This window comes from Neolamprologus brichardi, chromosome 18 (genome assembly GCF_056152115.1).
Source record: "Neolamprologus brichardi isolate AB-2024 chromosome 18, ASM5615211v1, whole genome shotgun sequence".
Classification (NCBI taxonomy): domain Eukaryota; kingdom Metazoa; phylum Chordata; class Actinopteri; order Cichliformes; family Cichlidae; genus Neolamprologus; species Neolamprologus brichardi.
The window spans coordinates 8,216,447-8,229,897 of NC_142121.1; the positions used below are offsets into that span (position 1 = coordinate 8,216,447).

The 13,451-nt window shown below is 41.9% G+C and overlaps 4 protein-coding genes across 4 annotated transcripts; all 4 read right to left on the reverse strand.

The window, feature by feature from the left end:
• Positions 1-1,221: 1,221 nt before the first annotated feature.
• Positions 1,222-3,030, reverse strand: LOC148097612 (tripartite motif-containing protein 16-like). The gene has a single exon (XM_087831414.1). It carries the CDS (start codon positions 2,929-2,931, stop codon positions 1,222-1,224), a length of 1,710 nt encoding a protein of 569 aa, XP_087687540.1. The 5' UTR covers positions 2,932-3,030.
• A 4,777-nt stretch (positions 3,031-7,807) lies between these two features.
• On the reverse strand, positions 7,808-9,469 carry LOC148097613 (tripartite motif-containing protein 16-like). Its single transcript, XM_087831412.1, has one exon. The coding sequence runs from the start codon at positions 9,467-9,469 to the stop codon at positions 7,808-7,810; it is 1,662 nt and encodes a 553-aa protein (XP_087687538.1).
• Positions 9,470-10,194: 725 nt separating this feature from the next.
• Positions 10,195-12,265, reverse strand: LOC148097614 (zinc finger BED domain-containing protein 4-like). The gene is made up of 3 exons (XM_087832474.1): positions 11,683-12,265; positions 11,403-11,621; positions 10,195-10,199 (listed from the first exon to the last, which is right to left on the reverse strand). The coding sequence occupies exons 1-3, from the start codon at positions 12,242-12,244 to the stop codon at positions 10,195-10,197; spliced, it is 786 nt and encodes a 261-aa protein (XP_087688600.1). The 5' UTR covers positions 12,245-12,265.
• Positions 12,266-12,716: 451 nt separating this feature from the next.
• On the reverse strand, positions 12,717-13,451 carry LOC148097615 (zinc finger BED domain-containing protein 4-like). The gene is made up of 4 exons (XM_087832475.1): positions 13,383-13,451; positions 13,167-13,284; positions 12,906-13,042; positions 12,717-12,827 (listed from the first exon to the last, which is right to left on the reverse strand). Exons 1-4 carry the CDS (start codon positions 13,449-13,451, stop codon positions 12,717-12,719), a joined length of 435 nt encoding a protein of 144 aa, XP_087688601.1.

A 13,451-nucleotide genomic window follows, 5' to 3' on the forward strand; every position in this document is an offset into this window, starting at 1 on the left:
GTGAACCAGAGTCAAATTCCTTTTTTGTGTGCGCAAACCTGGTCAAATAAAGATGATTTTGATTCTGATTCAAGAGATTCTGCAATAAGGAGTCAGCCAAAATTCCTCCATGACAATGCAAAAGACTCATCGTCAGTAACAATAAATTCTTGATTCCTTTTTTTGTTAGTACGGGAGACACAACCTGTTATTAGGTTTGGAGGGTAAATATGTTTTGATATTGAAAAGCGGAGAAAGTGTGAGAGTGCGTGCAAAGGTTTGAATACACAGGTGTGTGTGTGTGTGTGTGTGTGTGTGTGTGTGTGTGTGTGTGTGTGTGTGTGTGTGTGTAAGGGATTACAAGCTCTCAAGAAAACTGATTATTTCTTTTATTTAAGTTTCATTTGTTTTAGTATAATTTAAAAACAAAACAGCAACAATTGGCAGAGATGAGATTATTTTGACTTGGTAAACGTAACAAACAGATTTTGTGTTTGTTGTTACTTTTTCAAAAGTAACAATAACGAAGTTCACCTCCTCTTTAAAGACCGCAGGTGCAAATAGTTTAACGGTTAATGTAAAATATTTCTGAAGGAAATGTTCATGTTTTTTTAGGAAGGCTATAATCGTTCAAAAACAATGCCACACCACATCCTTCCAGTACATCTACAGTATAACGTCACAGAAAACATCATCACTGCAAAGCTGGTCTGTCTGCACTGTAGACCTGGCACCCAATCAAAAACATCTGACACTGTTGGGAAAAACAAAAACAAGCAAACACAAAGTGCTGAGATGTTACATAACTGACTTGATGAAGCCACCTGAGAAAATATTCTTCGGACACAAATACTGTCCTCACTTTTAAAGAACAAACTCTTAAATATTATGTTTAAAAGAAGATTTAAACCTGTTGCTGGCATAAAATTCAAAATGAGTATATATTCATATAAATAATTCATTTCTTTACAAATATATATACAGGAAGGTCTTGTATTGTCTCTGTCCCAGCCCATGAATTGGAAAACAAAAAACAAAAAAACAATAACTAAATAAAATCAAATAAATATATTCCACTTAAATACATACATATACAAACACAAACATTTAGATTTTTTTGTGGAAAAATACTTTATAAATAAAAGTCATCTAGTACAGTGCAGAAATGCTAAAACAGTGATTGTGATAATTTACAGAGAGAAAATAATAATAATAACGTACAGATGTGAGCCAGCTGCTGTATCAAAAACACGTCTGTTTCAGTTTAGTAAACTTAGCAGTGTTTCCAAAGCAGTGAAGCCAAAGTCCAGCATAGAGCGGCTGAGTGAATGTGGTCTGGACTCTGTGGAGGAGAGTCATGGTTTCAGAGACGCTGTAGAAGGACAAAATACCTGCTCTGTGATCCAGGTACACTCCTACTCTGGAGGAACGAGGACCTGAGACTCGAGCTTGGATGTTGTTGTACCAAAATGTATAACTGTTTTTGAAGCAGTCTAGTGCCCAGGATTTTTCATTACGTCCAAATCTATATTCATTCCCACTCCCTGCTCTGCTGATATTCTTGTATGCGACTGCTACATAAGCTCCTCTCCCTCTCCACTCCACCTCCCAGTAACAACGTCCAGTCAGACTCTCTCTACTCAGAACTTGCCACATTATAGTGAATCTGTCTGAATGATCAGAATAAGACTGTTGTTGATTCATTGCTGTTGCTTTTCTGTTCCCCTCTGATAATAACAGCTGTTTGTTTGCTGTGTTTGGATCCAGTGTGATTTCACATGAATATTTTAAGAATCCAGCTCTGGTCTTTGGCTCTGGTGGATCTGACAGTAAAACATCCACTTCAGTGACTGTCAGTGAGATGTTTGTCCATTCCTCTCTCAGAATGTCCTGTAGTTTATCTCTGACCTCTGACACAGCTGCTGTCACATCCTCAAAGTAGCTCAGAGGACGGATATTGATGCTGGATGAGTCTGTAGACTCACTGAGTGCTGACAGTGAGGGGTAGTTGTGTAGAAACTGGATGTGATCCTCTGTGTGTGAGAGCTGCTTCAGCTCAGCATCTTTCCTCTTCAGCTCAGTGATCTCCTGCTCCAGCTTCTCCTGAAGCTCTTTGACTCGACTCACTTCAGTTTCCTGCTGGGATCTGATCTGCTGCTTCACATCAGAGCTTCTTTTCTGGATGAGATGGATCAGCTCAGTGAAGATCTTCTCACTGTGCTCCACTGTTTGATCAGCAGACTGATTGATGGCCTCCACCTCCTGTTGAAGCAGCTTCACATCTTTCTCTCTGTCCTGGATTCTCTGCTGGATGTTTTGTCGACTCACCTCCAGCTCTCTCTGCCTCTCAGTCCTTTCTGCTGCAGCTGAGACTGTGTCGTGGCCTTTATGTTCATCCACAGAGCAGAGATAACAGATACTCTGCTGATCAGTACGGCAGAACATCTTCATCACCTCATCATGACGAGAGGAGATGTTCTCCTGGAGCTTCTTGGAGGGCTCCACCAGCTTGTGTTTCTTTAATGGAGCCACATCATAATGAGGTTGAAGGTGTTTCTCACAGTAAGATGTCAAACAGAATAAACAGGACTTGAAGGCTTTCATTTTTCTTCCAGTGCAGACATCACAGGCCACATCTTCAAGTCCAGCATAGCAGTGATCATCATCAGGGGCATCTTGAAGCCTAATCCTCTTCAGCTCCTCCACCAACTCAGCTAACATGGTGTTTTTCATCAAGAAAGGCCTCGGTGTGAAAGTCTGTCTGCACTGAGGGCAGCTGTGAGCTTGCTTTGTATCTTCTGCATCCCAGTGGGCTTTGAGACATCTCATGCAGTAGTTGTGTCCACAGGGAATAGTTGTGGGATCCTTCAGTAGATCCAAACAGATCGAACAGCAGAATTTTCTTTCGTTGTTTTGAAATTCTAGCTCCGCCATTTCAGCTCTCAGTTTCATGCACAGCCAACATGTGTCTCTGTCTGCAATGTTAGAAAAGTTTGTCTGAGCTTCCAGACATATAAGCTGGTTACACCCACTCACAAATTTAAAGAACCGTGAACGTGAAGAATGAGCAAATATGTACCGAGTGGGTGAAACACCCAACCCTGACGTATCATCAGGGTTGGGTGTTTTGTTTGGGTTTTTTTTAGATGCAACAGTTGTTCGAGATGCTGAAGATGTATTCATTCACAACAAACAGAGGTGTGCTATAATTACATGCTTTAATGATGTAAATGTTAATGTGATAAGTTACTTTTGTTTTATTCCCACGTCAACACTGTGCTTTAGTAAAGGGCACACCTTTTGTAAGTCTCTGCCTCATATAATCAGGAATGTTAACAAAATAATTGCTGTAGCGTCAATATTTGGGAAATAAAAAAAGATTTTTTATAAAACAAAAAAACAAACAAAAAAGACCAAGAACACAACAGAAATCTACCATCTGACTTTGCATCTGGCCCTTCTTGTTTTCTGTTGTCGCATGCTGTTGTTTGCTTGTTTGCTCACCTCTCCTCCAGACTACACCTGGTCTCTAGCTGGCAAAGGCCCAGGAACAGCAACACCATGAGTCTTTATGACGTCCTTTTAATGGGGAGGTTGGTGGAAGGGAATGTGCCACGTGTAGTATCTGTTGGTTTTAAACGCTTGCAGAATCGGGGAATTTTCTCAATATATTTGTCTCAATGTTCTCACTGTTAACTTATTATCATTATACTCGAATGGCAGATTGAGAATTGTTCATTTAATCCATAATTGTATTTAACTGCTATTTCAAGGAGTGGAAAAAGCCACTGGCTATTACGTCAGGGGCTGCAACTCCTCTGGAGGATCGGTGTGTGCCAGATTGTGATGGAGAGTCGGGGGTCCTTGTTAAAGGGGTTTTGCCCAGTGCCGAGCAGTGTTGGTCAAGTTACTTGAAAAAAGTAATCAGTAACTAATTGTGATTACTTCCCCCAAAAAGTAATCCCGTTACTTTACTGCTTACTTATTTTCAAAGGTAATTAATTACTTAGTTACTTAGTTACTTTTTAAAAACACGATTTACAACCTGAATAGGTGATAAAGTGATAGATCTTTCAGCCCAATTCTACTTTTTCTGCATAATCCATCATGCAAAATGTAATCAAATGGAAAAATCTCTTTTTTTAACTTGTTTTATTAGTTTTAATCTTTTAACTTTATGCATCAAGTAAAAATTTAATTATATGCAACATTCTCTGACTGGAAGAAATTTGTTTAATATTTAAACCTATTTTTTGCACATTCCAGCACATAAAATAATATTTTTGTGTGTGTTTACACTCACTCTTTCAAATAGATTTAAGTAAAACACAGCAGAAAATAAATAAAGTCAAAGACTAGCGGTCCTGTTGCTCTATTTTCACCTGTAAAGCAGGAGTTGGGCAGGCGGAGGTTTACCCTGGTGCAGGTGTGCTGCGGTCAGTGGAAGAATCCGCGAGTTTCTCTGTGAGTTTCCCATTACGTCGTAGCTACTCGGTGCTTGTTTGGAAGTTTAGGGGTTTTTTCACTGTAAAAAGAAGTTTTCTTCCCACGCACAACGGACACTAATGTTTTTGTCACTTTTTATGGAATCAAACTCAAAGTAAGGTCAGTACTTCCACGCTTTAAACGCTGCACGCTCAAACTCTCTCTGCACTCGATATATGATCAACTGTTGATCTGCACACAGCTGTTGTCACGAACGTCGCACTCGCTTACGTCACTGTCATGAGACATTCTCGCAAAAAAATCACGGTTTTAGTAACGCAGTAACGCAGCGTTCCTACGGGAAAGTAACGGTAATCTAATTACCGTTTTTGCAATAGTAATCCCTTACTTTACTCGTTACTTGAAAAAAGTAATCGGATTACAGTAACGCGTTACTTGTAACTGCCCATCTCTGGTGCCGAGTGGTTTCTATGTAGTTAGGATTATCTTTAAATTGCACATGTTATCTTTTCTTTGTGGAGCTTTTCTAGTTTGATTTTTCTTTAGTTTGCTGCTCTGTATATATGACACATTAGATCACAACTGTAAAGGAAATAATAAAAAGGCTGGACTGTCAACCCTCCGAACAATTTATTTCTGCCTGCAGAACTCGGCCAACCCTCACACGGAGTCTCTGTGCCATGTGATGTTTGCTGATGACGTTGTGATCTTTTGGGATTTTAGGGACGATGTGGAAGTGAGTCTGGAGAGGTGTAGGTATCCTCTGGAGAGAACAGACATAAAAAATAGTAGCGGGAGGGTTTGTAAAGTGTGCATATTAGGGTTCAATCATCAAAAGAAACAGACAGTGCACAAGGGAGGTGAAGAAGCGAGAGCACACAGGGTGTAGTGGTTCGAGATGAGCGTTGGAGGTGATTTATGACTGAAGAATTAGACCAAGAGATAGTAGTGACACCTGCCTGAGGTGTGGTTTGGAGATGGTGGTGCTGACAAAAACACAGGAGGCTGAGCTGGAGGCCGCAGATGAAGACACAAAGGTTTTTATTGGAAATGACCAAAATGGACATGATTAGATTAGTACTGGCAGCAGGAGGGATATCGCTGCATTTAATATTAAAAACACTGTATGTGTTGAGTCTGTGTTTCCACAGGCCCCGCTAGTTGAGAGACTTGTTCCTCATGAAGAACACAAGACAAAACAGAAGATCTTCAACCGGTCTTTAACTCGCTAACGAGGGAAGCCTTGGTCAGAACCAGGCGGTGGAGCATACTGCTCGTCACCTGTCTCTAGCCCAAATCCTTCAAAGAGCAGCTCTCCATGCTCTACGCATGCTACAAACCGGGTAAAGTTTGTAGCATGCGTGCTTGTTGTTTTTGTCTGCTTCCACTTGTCTTTGCACTAGGATGATGTCGGCGTAAATGTGCAATCATATTCGTTGTGTTCCCACTAGTGCTGTCAGCGTTAATCTGAAATGAGGTTAACGCCACAACACGGCAAATCTCCGTTAACGAGCTACCGCGGATCGCCCCGTGCGTGGGGCTGGACGGCGTCAACACATTAACGAGCTAACTGCGCTAACTCACTAGTTCCCACCCATGTAATTGAGCATTGCTGGCACATCCAACATACTGTTTTACTTTTGTCCATGACGCGCTTACCTTCAGGGTCATACGTCACATGAAAACCAAAATAGTTCCAAACGCCAGATCTGAATGAGGGTGGGGGAGGTTCAATTTGCCATGTTGCAAGGAGAGCTTAACTTCTGTCTCGCTAGCTTGCCCTGCGCTCAGTCAATCTGCGTTCGACTACTCCGCCTAGGCTGCACTGTCGAGCGCAGATCCACTGAGCGCTCAACAAAGACAGCACAGTCAGAAGGAAAGTTGATAAAATAAATTTTAAATTTTGTATTGTTCGATACTGTCACGGTCTGCCGAGGCAAGCCGTGTGGGAACTATTTAGGACCAGGAAGCGGCAGCTCTGGTGCAGGTGAGTATTTATTAACACGAGTAGAAATAAACAGCAATGGCGGGTGAACATGAGCAGGAAAACCTAAACTGGGCAGAGCTAACAAAACAAACCAGAACAAAGATGCAGGGAGGTCCGGGGAAATACACACAGAGAGACGCAGGGAGAGACGCAGGGAGACCAAGGGGAAGCGGCGCCGATGTGGACAGAGTTCAGGGGGCCGACCGTGCGGAAGGCAACGGTGGCGACTCAGGTGAAGGGAGTCTGGGGGCCGCCCACGATGGCGATGGCGCCTGGCCAGTGGCCTGGAAATTGGCCGGTTAGCTGCAGACCCAGACGAGGCTGGACCAGGCGACGCTGAAGGCGAAGACACGGAGGCTGGAACAGGCAACGCTGAAGGCGAAGACACGGAGGCTGGACAAGGCGACGCTGAGGGCGAAGACACAGAGGCTGCAGCCGGCGTGGATGATGAGGCTGCAGCCGGCATGGATGATGAGGCTGAAGACTCTGAAGCCGGACCAGACAAGGCTGAAGGCGGCGGCGTGGAAGCCGGAGGCGCTGCAGGCGGCGACGTGGAAGCCGGAGACGGAGGCGCTGCAGGCGGCGGCGTGGGAGCCGGAGGCGCTGCAGGCGAAGGAAATCTTTGAACACAACAGAAAGTGACCTTTTAAACCTGCGACACTGATGCTGTATTCAAGGACCATTAAAAACATCTGAAAGGACTTAAGAACATGAAGAAAATGTGACTTGTTTCTCTGTAATGAAGCTGTTTTAGTGAAGAAAGTTGAAAGGTCACAGAGCGACTGCTGAATCTTCTGCTCTAAACATGAACTCTGAACTTTGTGATGCTTCAGGAGGAAAACTGCTTCAGTTATTCTCTCAGATTAGTTTCATATTTTCTGCATCAGATTTGAGTGAGATCCTGGAATGAAGACAGAAGAAAAGACTTTGTTCAAAGTTTGATTTATAGTCAAACCTTCCAGTTTATTCACACAATAAAACATCAACACAATATATGAATTCATTCATTAAAATCACAGTTTTCCCTCATTTGTTTGATGATTTTGACAAAAACAAACACAAACACACACACATGGTCTGCCATACTCATAAAGAGAAATGTGGACATTTTTCAATACAAATATTCCAGAAACATTTAGAGGATAGAGAAGTTTACATTTTCATGTGGAGAAATATTTTAGTAAATCAAAATGATGATGAGCAGTGATAGCCTCCATAAACAGTCACAGGAAAGATCTCCTTTAAAAACTCAGAAACATCAAGAGAACAACTAGAAGATGTGGAGGTACCACCCATAATGTTTGACTGACAGCTGATCTCTGTGCAGAAATGATGGAGAGAAAATAAAATGAAACTAAAATACAGATTTAAACCCACAATATGAAAGACTTCAGTCTATTTCACTTTAATCAACTTAGCAGTGCCTCCAACTGCATTGAAGTAAAATGTCAGTCCAGCATAGAGCGGCTGAGTGAATGTGGTCTGGACTCTGTGGAGGAGAGTCATGGTTTCAGAGACGCTGTAGAAGGACAAAATACCTGCTCTGTGATCCAGGTACACTCCTACTCTGGCGGAACGAGGACCTGAGACAGGAGTTTGGATGTTGTTGTACCAAAATGTATAACTGTTGTTGTCACAATCTAATGACCAAGATTTGTCATTACGTCCAAATATACTCTCACTCCCTGTTCTGCTGATATTCTTGTATGCGACTGCTACTCGAACTCCTCCCCCTCTCCACTCCACCTCCCAGTAACAACGTCCAGTCAGACTCTCTCTACTCAGGACCTGCCACCAAGTGAATCTGTCTGGATGATCACAGTAAGACTGTTGTTGTTTCATAAATGTTGCTTTTCTGTTCCCCTCTGATAATAACAGCTGTTTGTTTGCTGTGTTTGGATCCAGTGTGATTTCACGTGAATATTTTAAGAATCCAGCTCTGGTCTTTGGCTCTGGTGGATCTGACAGTGAAACATCCACTTCAGTGACTGTCAGTGAGATGTTTGTCCATTCCTCTCTCAGAATGTCCTGTAGTTTATCTCTGACCTCTGACACAGCTGCTGTCACATCCTCAAAGTAGCTCAGAGGACGGATATTGATGCTGGATGAGTCTGTAGACTCACTGAGTGCTGACAGTGAGGGGTAGTTGTGTAGAAACTGGATGTGATCCTCTGTGTGTGAGAGCTGCTTCAGCTCAGCATCTTTCCTCTTCAGCTCAGTGATCTCCTGCTCCAGCTTCTCCTGAAGCTCTTTGACTCGACTCACTTCAGTTTCCTGCTGGGATCTGATCTGCTGCTTCACATCAGAGCTTCTTTTCTGGATGAGATGGATCAGCTCAGTGAAGATCTTCTCACTGTGCTCCACTGTTTGATCAGCAGACTGATTGATGGCCTCCACCTCCTGTTGAAGCAGCTTCACATCTTTCTCTCTGTCCTGGATTCTCTGCTGGATGTTTTGTCGACTCACCTCCAGCTCTCTCTGCCTCTCAGTCCTTTCTGCTGCAGCTGAGACTGTGTCGTGGCCTTTATGTTCACCCACAGAGCAGAGATAACAGATACTCTGCTGATCAGTAGGGCAGAACATCTTCATCACCTCATCATGACGAGAGCAGATGTTCTCCTGGAGCTTCTTGGAGGGCTCCACCAGCTTGTGTTTCTTTAACTGAGCTGCTACATAATGCGGCTGAAGGTGTTTCTCACAGTAAGATGTCAAACACACAAAACAGGACTTGAATGCTTTCATTTTTCTTCCAGTGCAGACATCACAGGCCACATCTTCAGGTCCAGCATAGCAGTGATCAGCAGGAGCAGCTTGGAGTCCAGTCTTCTTCAGCTCCTCCACTAAATCTGCTAACATGGTGTTTTTCTCCAGGACAGGCCTCGCTGTGAAAGTCTGTCTGCACTGAGGGCAGCTGTAGATTTTCTTCTTTTCCTCTTCATCCAAGAAGCTTTTAATACAGTTCCTGCAGTAGCTGTGTCCACAGGGAATAGTCACCGGATCCTTCAGTAGATCCAAACAGACTGAACAGCAGAATTTTGTTTGATCCATTTGATTCATGTGCTGTGCCGTTTCACCGTCTCTCAGTGACTGTCAGACAGTTTCACTTCCTCTGAACAGAAACAACCTCTGTGCTCTGAAGGGAAACAGATCTCTGCTCTTTTTCACCTCCTACAGGAAATGAGGCTCACCAGCAACTGCATTTACACCATGTTGTTTAGACCCATCCTGATACAGACACATCTGTGAAGGGAGGCACTAAAGAAATATTCTTACAGAGCGACCAAGAGCCATTCAGTTGAAGCAGGGTGTGGTATGTTTGGTTACAACATGCAGTAACAAGTCTGACCCAGTTAAAGTTTAATAGTTTATCTTTACTTGGTGCTTTGAAATGTGACAGTCAACACTCAGCGAGTTCATTTTATATTTCAAAAAGTTCAGCAAAGTTTAGGATGCTTTGATGAATAAAAATAAATCACACTTTATATTTTGACATTTTCTAATCTTAGTTCATTCTCACACTTACAGAATGATGCATGGGAACAACTGACTCCACTAAATCAAACCTATGTTCAAATGAAATTACTGTACAAGACAGGCAGCAAGCTTGATTTCTTGATTGTTTTTTTAAATAGTAAAATATATGTAAAACTATTTAAAAAAACAAATACAGATAGTGTTCTAATTCTACATTCTTTAGTAATTTTTCCTGTGTACCAACATGGATTTCGAAACAATACATTAATATGTGCTTTAAATGCAGACACTCAAATAAAACTCAACATTCACACTGAAGATACACAGTAGACATAAGAATCAGTTTTCATGCCCTTTGTTTATTCTTTCATTTAAAATCTTTGTGGTAAAGATCATCATAATTACCCATTAACTTTCATGTACAGCTTAAATGTTTCACTACACTGTTGGCAGCAAAGATTACACAGCAAAGCCGATTAAACTAGAAGCTAAACGACTGTTCAGTCCAAGGGCGTAGATTTGGCATGGACGGAAGGGACCCACCAATATCCAGCGATTATTGAATTGTCCCCACCAATAATTAGAAAGAAAAACAAACCCGATAGAAAGAAAAAAAACGATCTGTCAGCGTCTCATTCACCCAGCGGTGCAGAAAGAGTTAAATTACGTTCTCTACTGGAGTCCTACGTCACGTGACAAATATGGCCAATGTGATTGGAGCTCTGTTTAGTTTCAGCAGCGGCAAGCCTGCGCTGCGAGGAGGAGAGGAGGACGGCAGCAACTAGGAAGAACCTGGATATAAGAAAGTATTTTTCAAAGAAACCTGTAAGTCACTTAAAGTCAAGCTCACTCATAACATGTTGTGATGGTGAGATGAAGCCTCGTGATGAAATGAAGCTTTCCATCCAACTGGTCGACTCATGGTTCGAAGCATTGTGATGATTCATTTGCTCTACTGCGCCATCAAGTGGACGATTCAAGTGAAACGGGCTCAATGATTATAATGATGTGATGTGTAAACCTCTAAACTGAATAAATAAATTGTTTTTATGGTTATTTATCCCGAATATTGTCTCAGTATGTCTGATACAAAAGAGAAAGTGGAAACTATCAGTACAGAGTTTTTGGGATGATTGTGTAACTGTGTAATCATGTGACACAAACTAGTGTGTGGCGCTTCAAGTTGAACGAATAAAGAAATTACTTTTGTTCATGACACCAATAACTAAACTCTAAATATTAGTTATATTTAATATTATACTAATTTTATATTAATTTAATTTAATTAATGTTTGTGTATAATAAATTGGCAGCTTAACACAGGAATGTACATGGAAACAAAAAGGGAGGGAGTTGTGATGTGAATGTGGTTGTGACTTTATAACAGTGCTCATGACACTAGGGAAAAGTTTTCATTTGTTTTTATTCAAAAATAGCAGCTTTTCCACAGTGCTGGGCTTAAGACGGTTCCTCTTTTTTGAGAGGATTTCTCCTGCTTTTGAAAATATCCTCTCACAGGGCACAGATGAAGCAGGGGTTGCAAGAAAAACCACAGCAAGTTTATACAAGTTTGGATAAAGAAATTTGTGTCCAGCCCAGTACTCCAGCGGATTCTCCAGTCTGACGATATTTGGTTCATGGAGGTATTTCTGTACTTCAGCTGTTGCATCAGCAGTAGCATTTGGGGTCTTTGTCTCTAGAACAGTGGTGTCCAAACGATGCCACAGTTTGCTACCTAAAACAAACAGAATGTAAGTAACTAAATACAATATAATAATCGAAATGTGCTCATATACCTTGAGTCACAGGCTGAGAAGCTTTTGATGATGAGGCTGCTGATGAGAAGGCCACGTGCTGCAAAATAGCAGCACATTCAAAAATAAGTCTCTTCTCAGCATCCATTGCTTTATTTGGGCTAAAGAAGCCTATTTTTTTGAACCTTGGATCCAGCAATGTTGCCAGTGACATGATGCTCATTGACTGCAATGTGTAGAGCTTCTCCTTTAATTGTCTCCTTAGACACTCAACCATGGTGGAGCTCTCTGGAGTTAGGACAACTCCCATTTCCTCTTCATTTAGTGCATGGTGCAACATTGTTAGAAGTGGAATTACTTTGGATCCAGACACTCGCTTTTCCTCTGACAGCTCAGTGGTGGCATCATTAAATGGGGAGAGTATTTTAAGACATTCTGCCATAAGGTCATACTGTTCAGAGGATAGTGGGCAAATATCAGTGTGCAGGCCAGCTAACGATGCTCCAATAGGTTCCCTGAGTTCATGAACACGTTGAAGCATTTGGAATGTGCTGTTCCAACGTGTATCCACCTCTTGAATTAACTTCAGTGCAGGCCGGCCCATTTGCTCCTGCACCTCTGTCAGCCTCTCCTAGAAAAACAGCCAACACAAACTGATTAATTCAAGCTGTGTTACTGCAGCAGCACCTCAAAGCAGTAATGAAATAATGGAACAAACCTTAGCAGTTGTACTGCTCTTGAAATATCCCACTATCCTCCTACAGGTAGTCCGGATGTCAGACAGCGTCGTGTGTTGATCAAGAGCTTTTTTGACCATTAGGTTTAATGTATGTGCCGCACAATTACTGTGACGCAAACGAAGCTCCTTAGCACAAGCACCCATGTTTGCTGCTCCATCAGTCACATAACATGTAACTTTGTCTGTAATGCCCCACTCTGACATGAGCGCTGCTGTTACTTGTGACAAATTGACAGCAGTATGTGCTTGAGGGAAGTGCTGAACACCTAACACTACAGAATGCAATGCAGTGTTAGAGTCAATGAAATGGCAGGTGACGGCTAGGTAAGCCTCTGTGTTAATGGAGGTCCATATCAGATGTCAAACTAACTGCAGAAACCTTGGCCACAGTCAGTTGTTCTTTTTGTTTGGACTCTTTGTATCTTTGGTCCACCATAGCTTTCAAAGCCTAAACAAAAGAAGGTACAGTACTTAATATGTAAATAAAGGCAAAATGGAAACATGCTTCATATTTTAAGATACACACCTGCCTTGTGGGGAGAACATAGTTAGGGTTCAAAACTTTAACAAGCTTCCTAAACCCACTGTCCTCCACAATAGTGAAGGGCTGGGAATCCTCTATCACCATGTTGACCAAGGCCTCATCCACATCATTCCTCTCCCCTGATACAACAAAAAAACATTAAGAAATTACATATTTCAGTAAATAGAACCCAAATATTAATGAATTACATGGGGAATATAAATGTATCAAATGACTGTATCCTTAAAACCTACAAAAACTCACCTGAGCTTGGTCCACCTTGGTTAGTCTCCTTGTTCTCATGCAGGGCTCTGTAATGCCTCAGCATAGATGAGGTGTTGTTGCTGTATCCAAGTTCTTTAGAGCACAGCAAACACTTCACCTTTTAATAAACAAAAAGACAGAAATCTGATTATAGGATCTGTGCTGTGGTTTATTTATATTATGGTACTTATCATTTCTTTATTACAGTGTGTATACCTTATTAGGAGAGATGACATCAAAATGTTGCCAGACAGGGGAAAATTTTCTTTTCCTTGCTGGTTCCAT

Coding starts and splice junctions, on each gene's coding strand:
- LOC148097614 (XM_087832474.1), bottom strand. CDS start 12,244: ATGGGCCGGCCTGCACTGAAGTTAATTCAAGAGGTGGATACACGTTGG. Junction 11,622..11,682: donor TTCTCAGCCTGTGACTCAAG/GTATATGAGCAC, acceptor TGTTTGTTTTAG/GTAGCAAACTGTGGCATCGT.
- LOC148097613 (XM_087831412.1), bottom strand. CDS start 9,469: ATGAATCAAATGGATCAAACAAAATTCTGCTGTTCAGTCTGTTTGGAT.
- LOC148097615 (XM_087832475.1), bottom strand. CDS start 13,451: ATGGAACCAGCAAGGAAAAGAAAATTTTCCCCTGTCTGGCAACATTTT. Junction 13,285..13,382: donor ATGTCATCTCTCCTAATAAG/GTATACACACTG, acceptor GTTTATTAAAAG/GTGAAGTGTTTGCTGTGCTC. Junction 12,828..12,905: donor ATGTTCTCCCCACAAGGCAG/GTGTGTATCTTA, acceptor TCTTTTGTTTAG/GCTTTGAAAGCTATGGTGGA.
- LOC148097612 (XM_087831414.1), bottom strand. CDS start 2,931: ATGAAACTGAGAGCTGAAATGGCGGAGCTAGAATTTCAAAACAACGAA.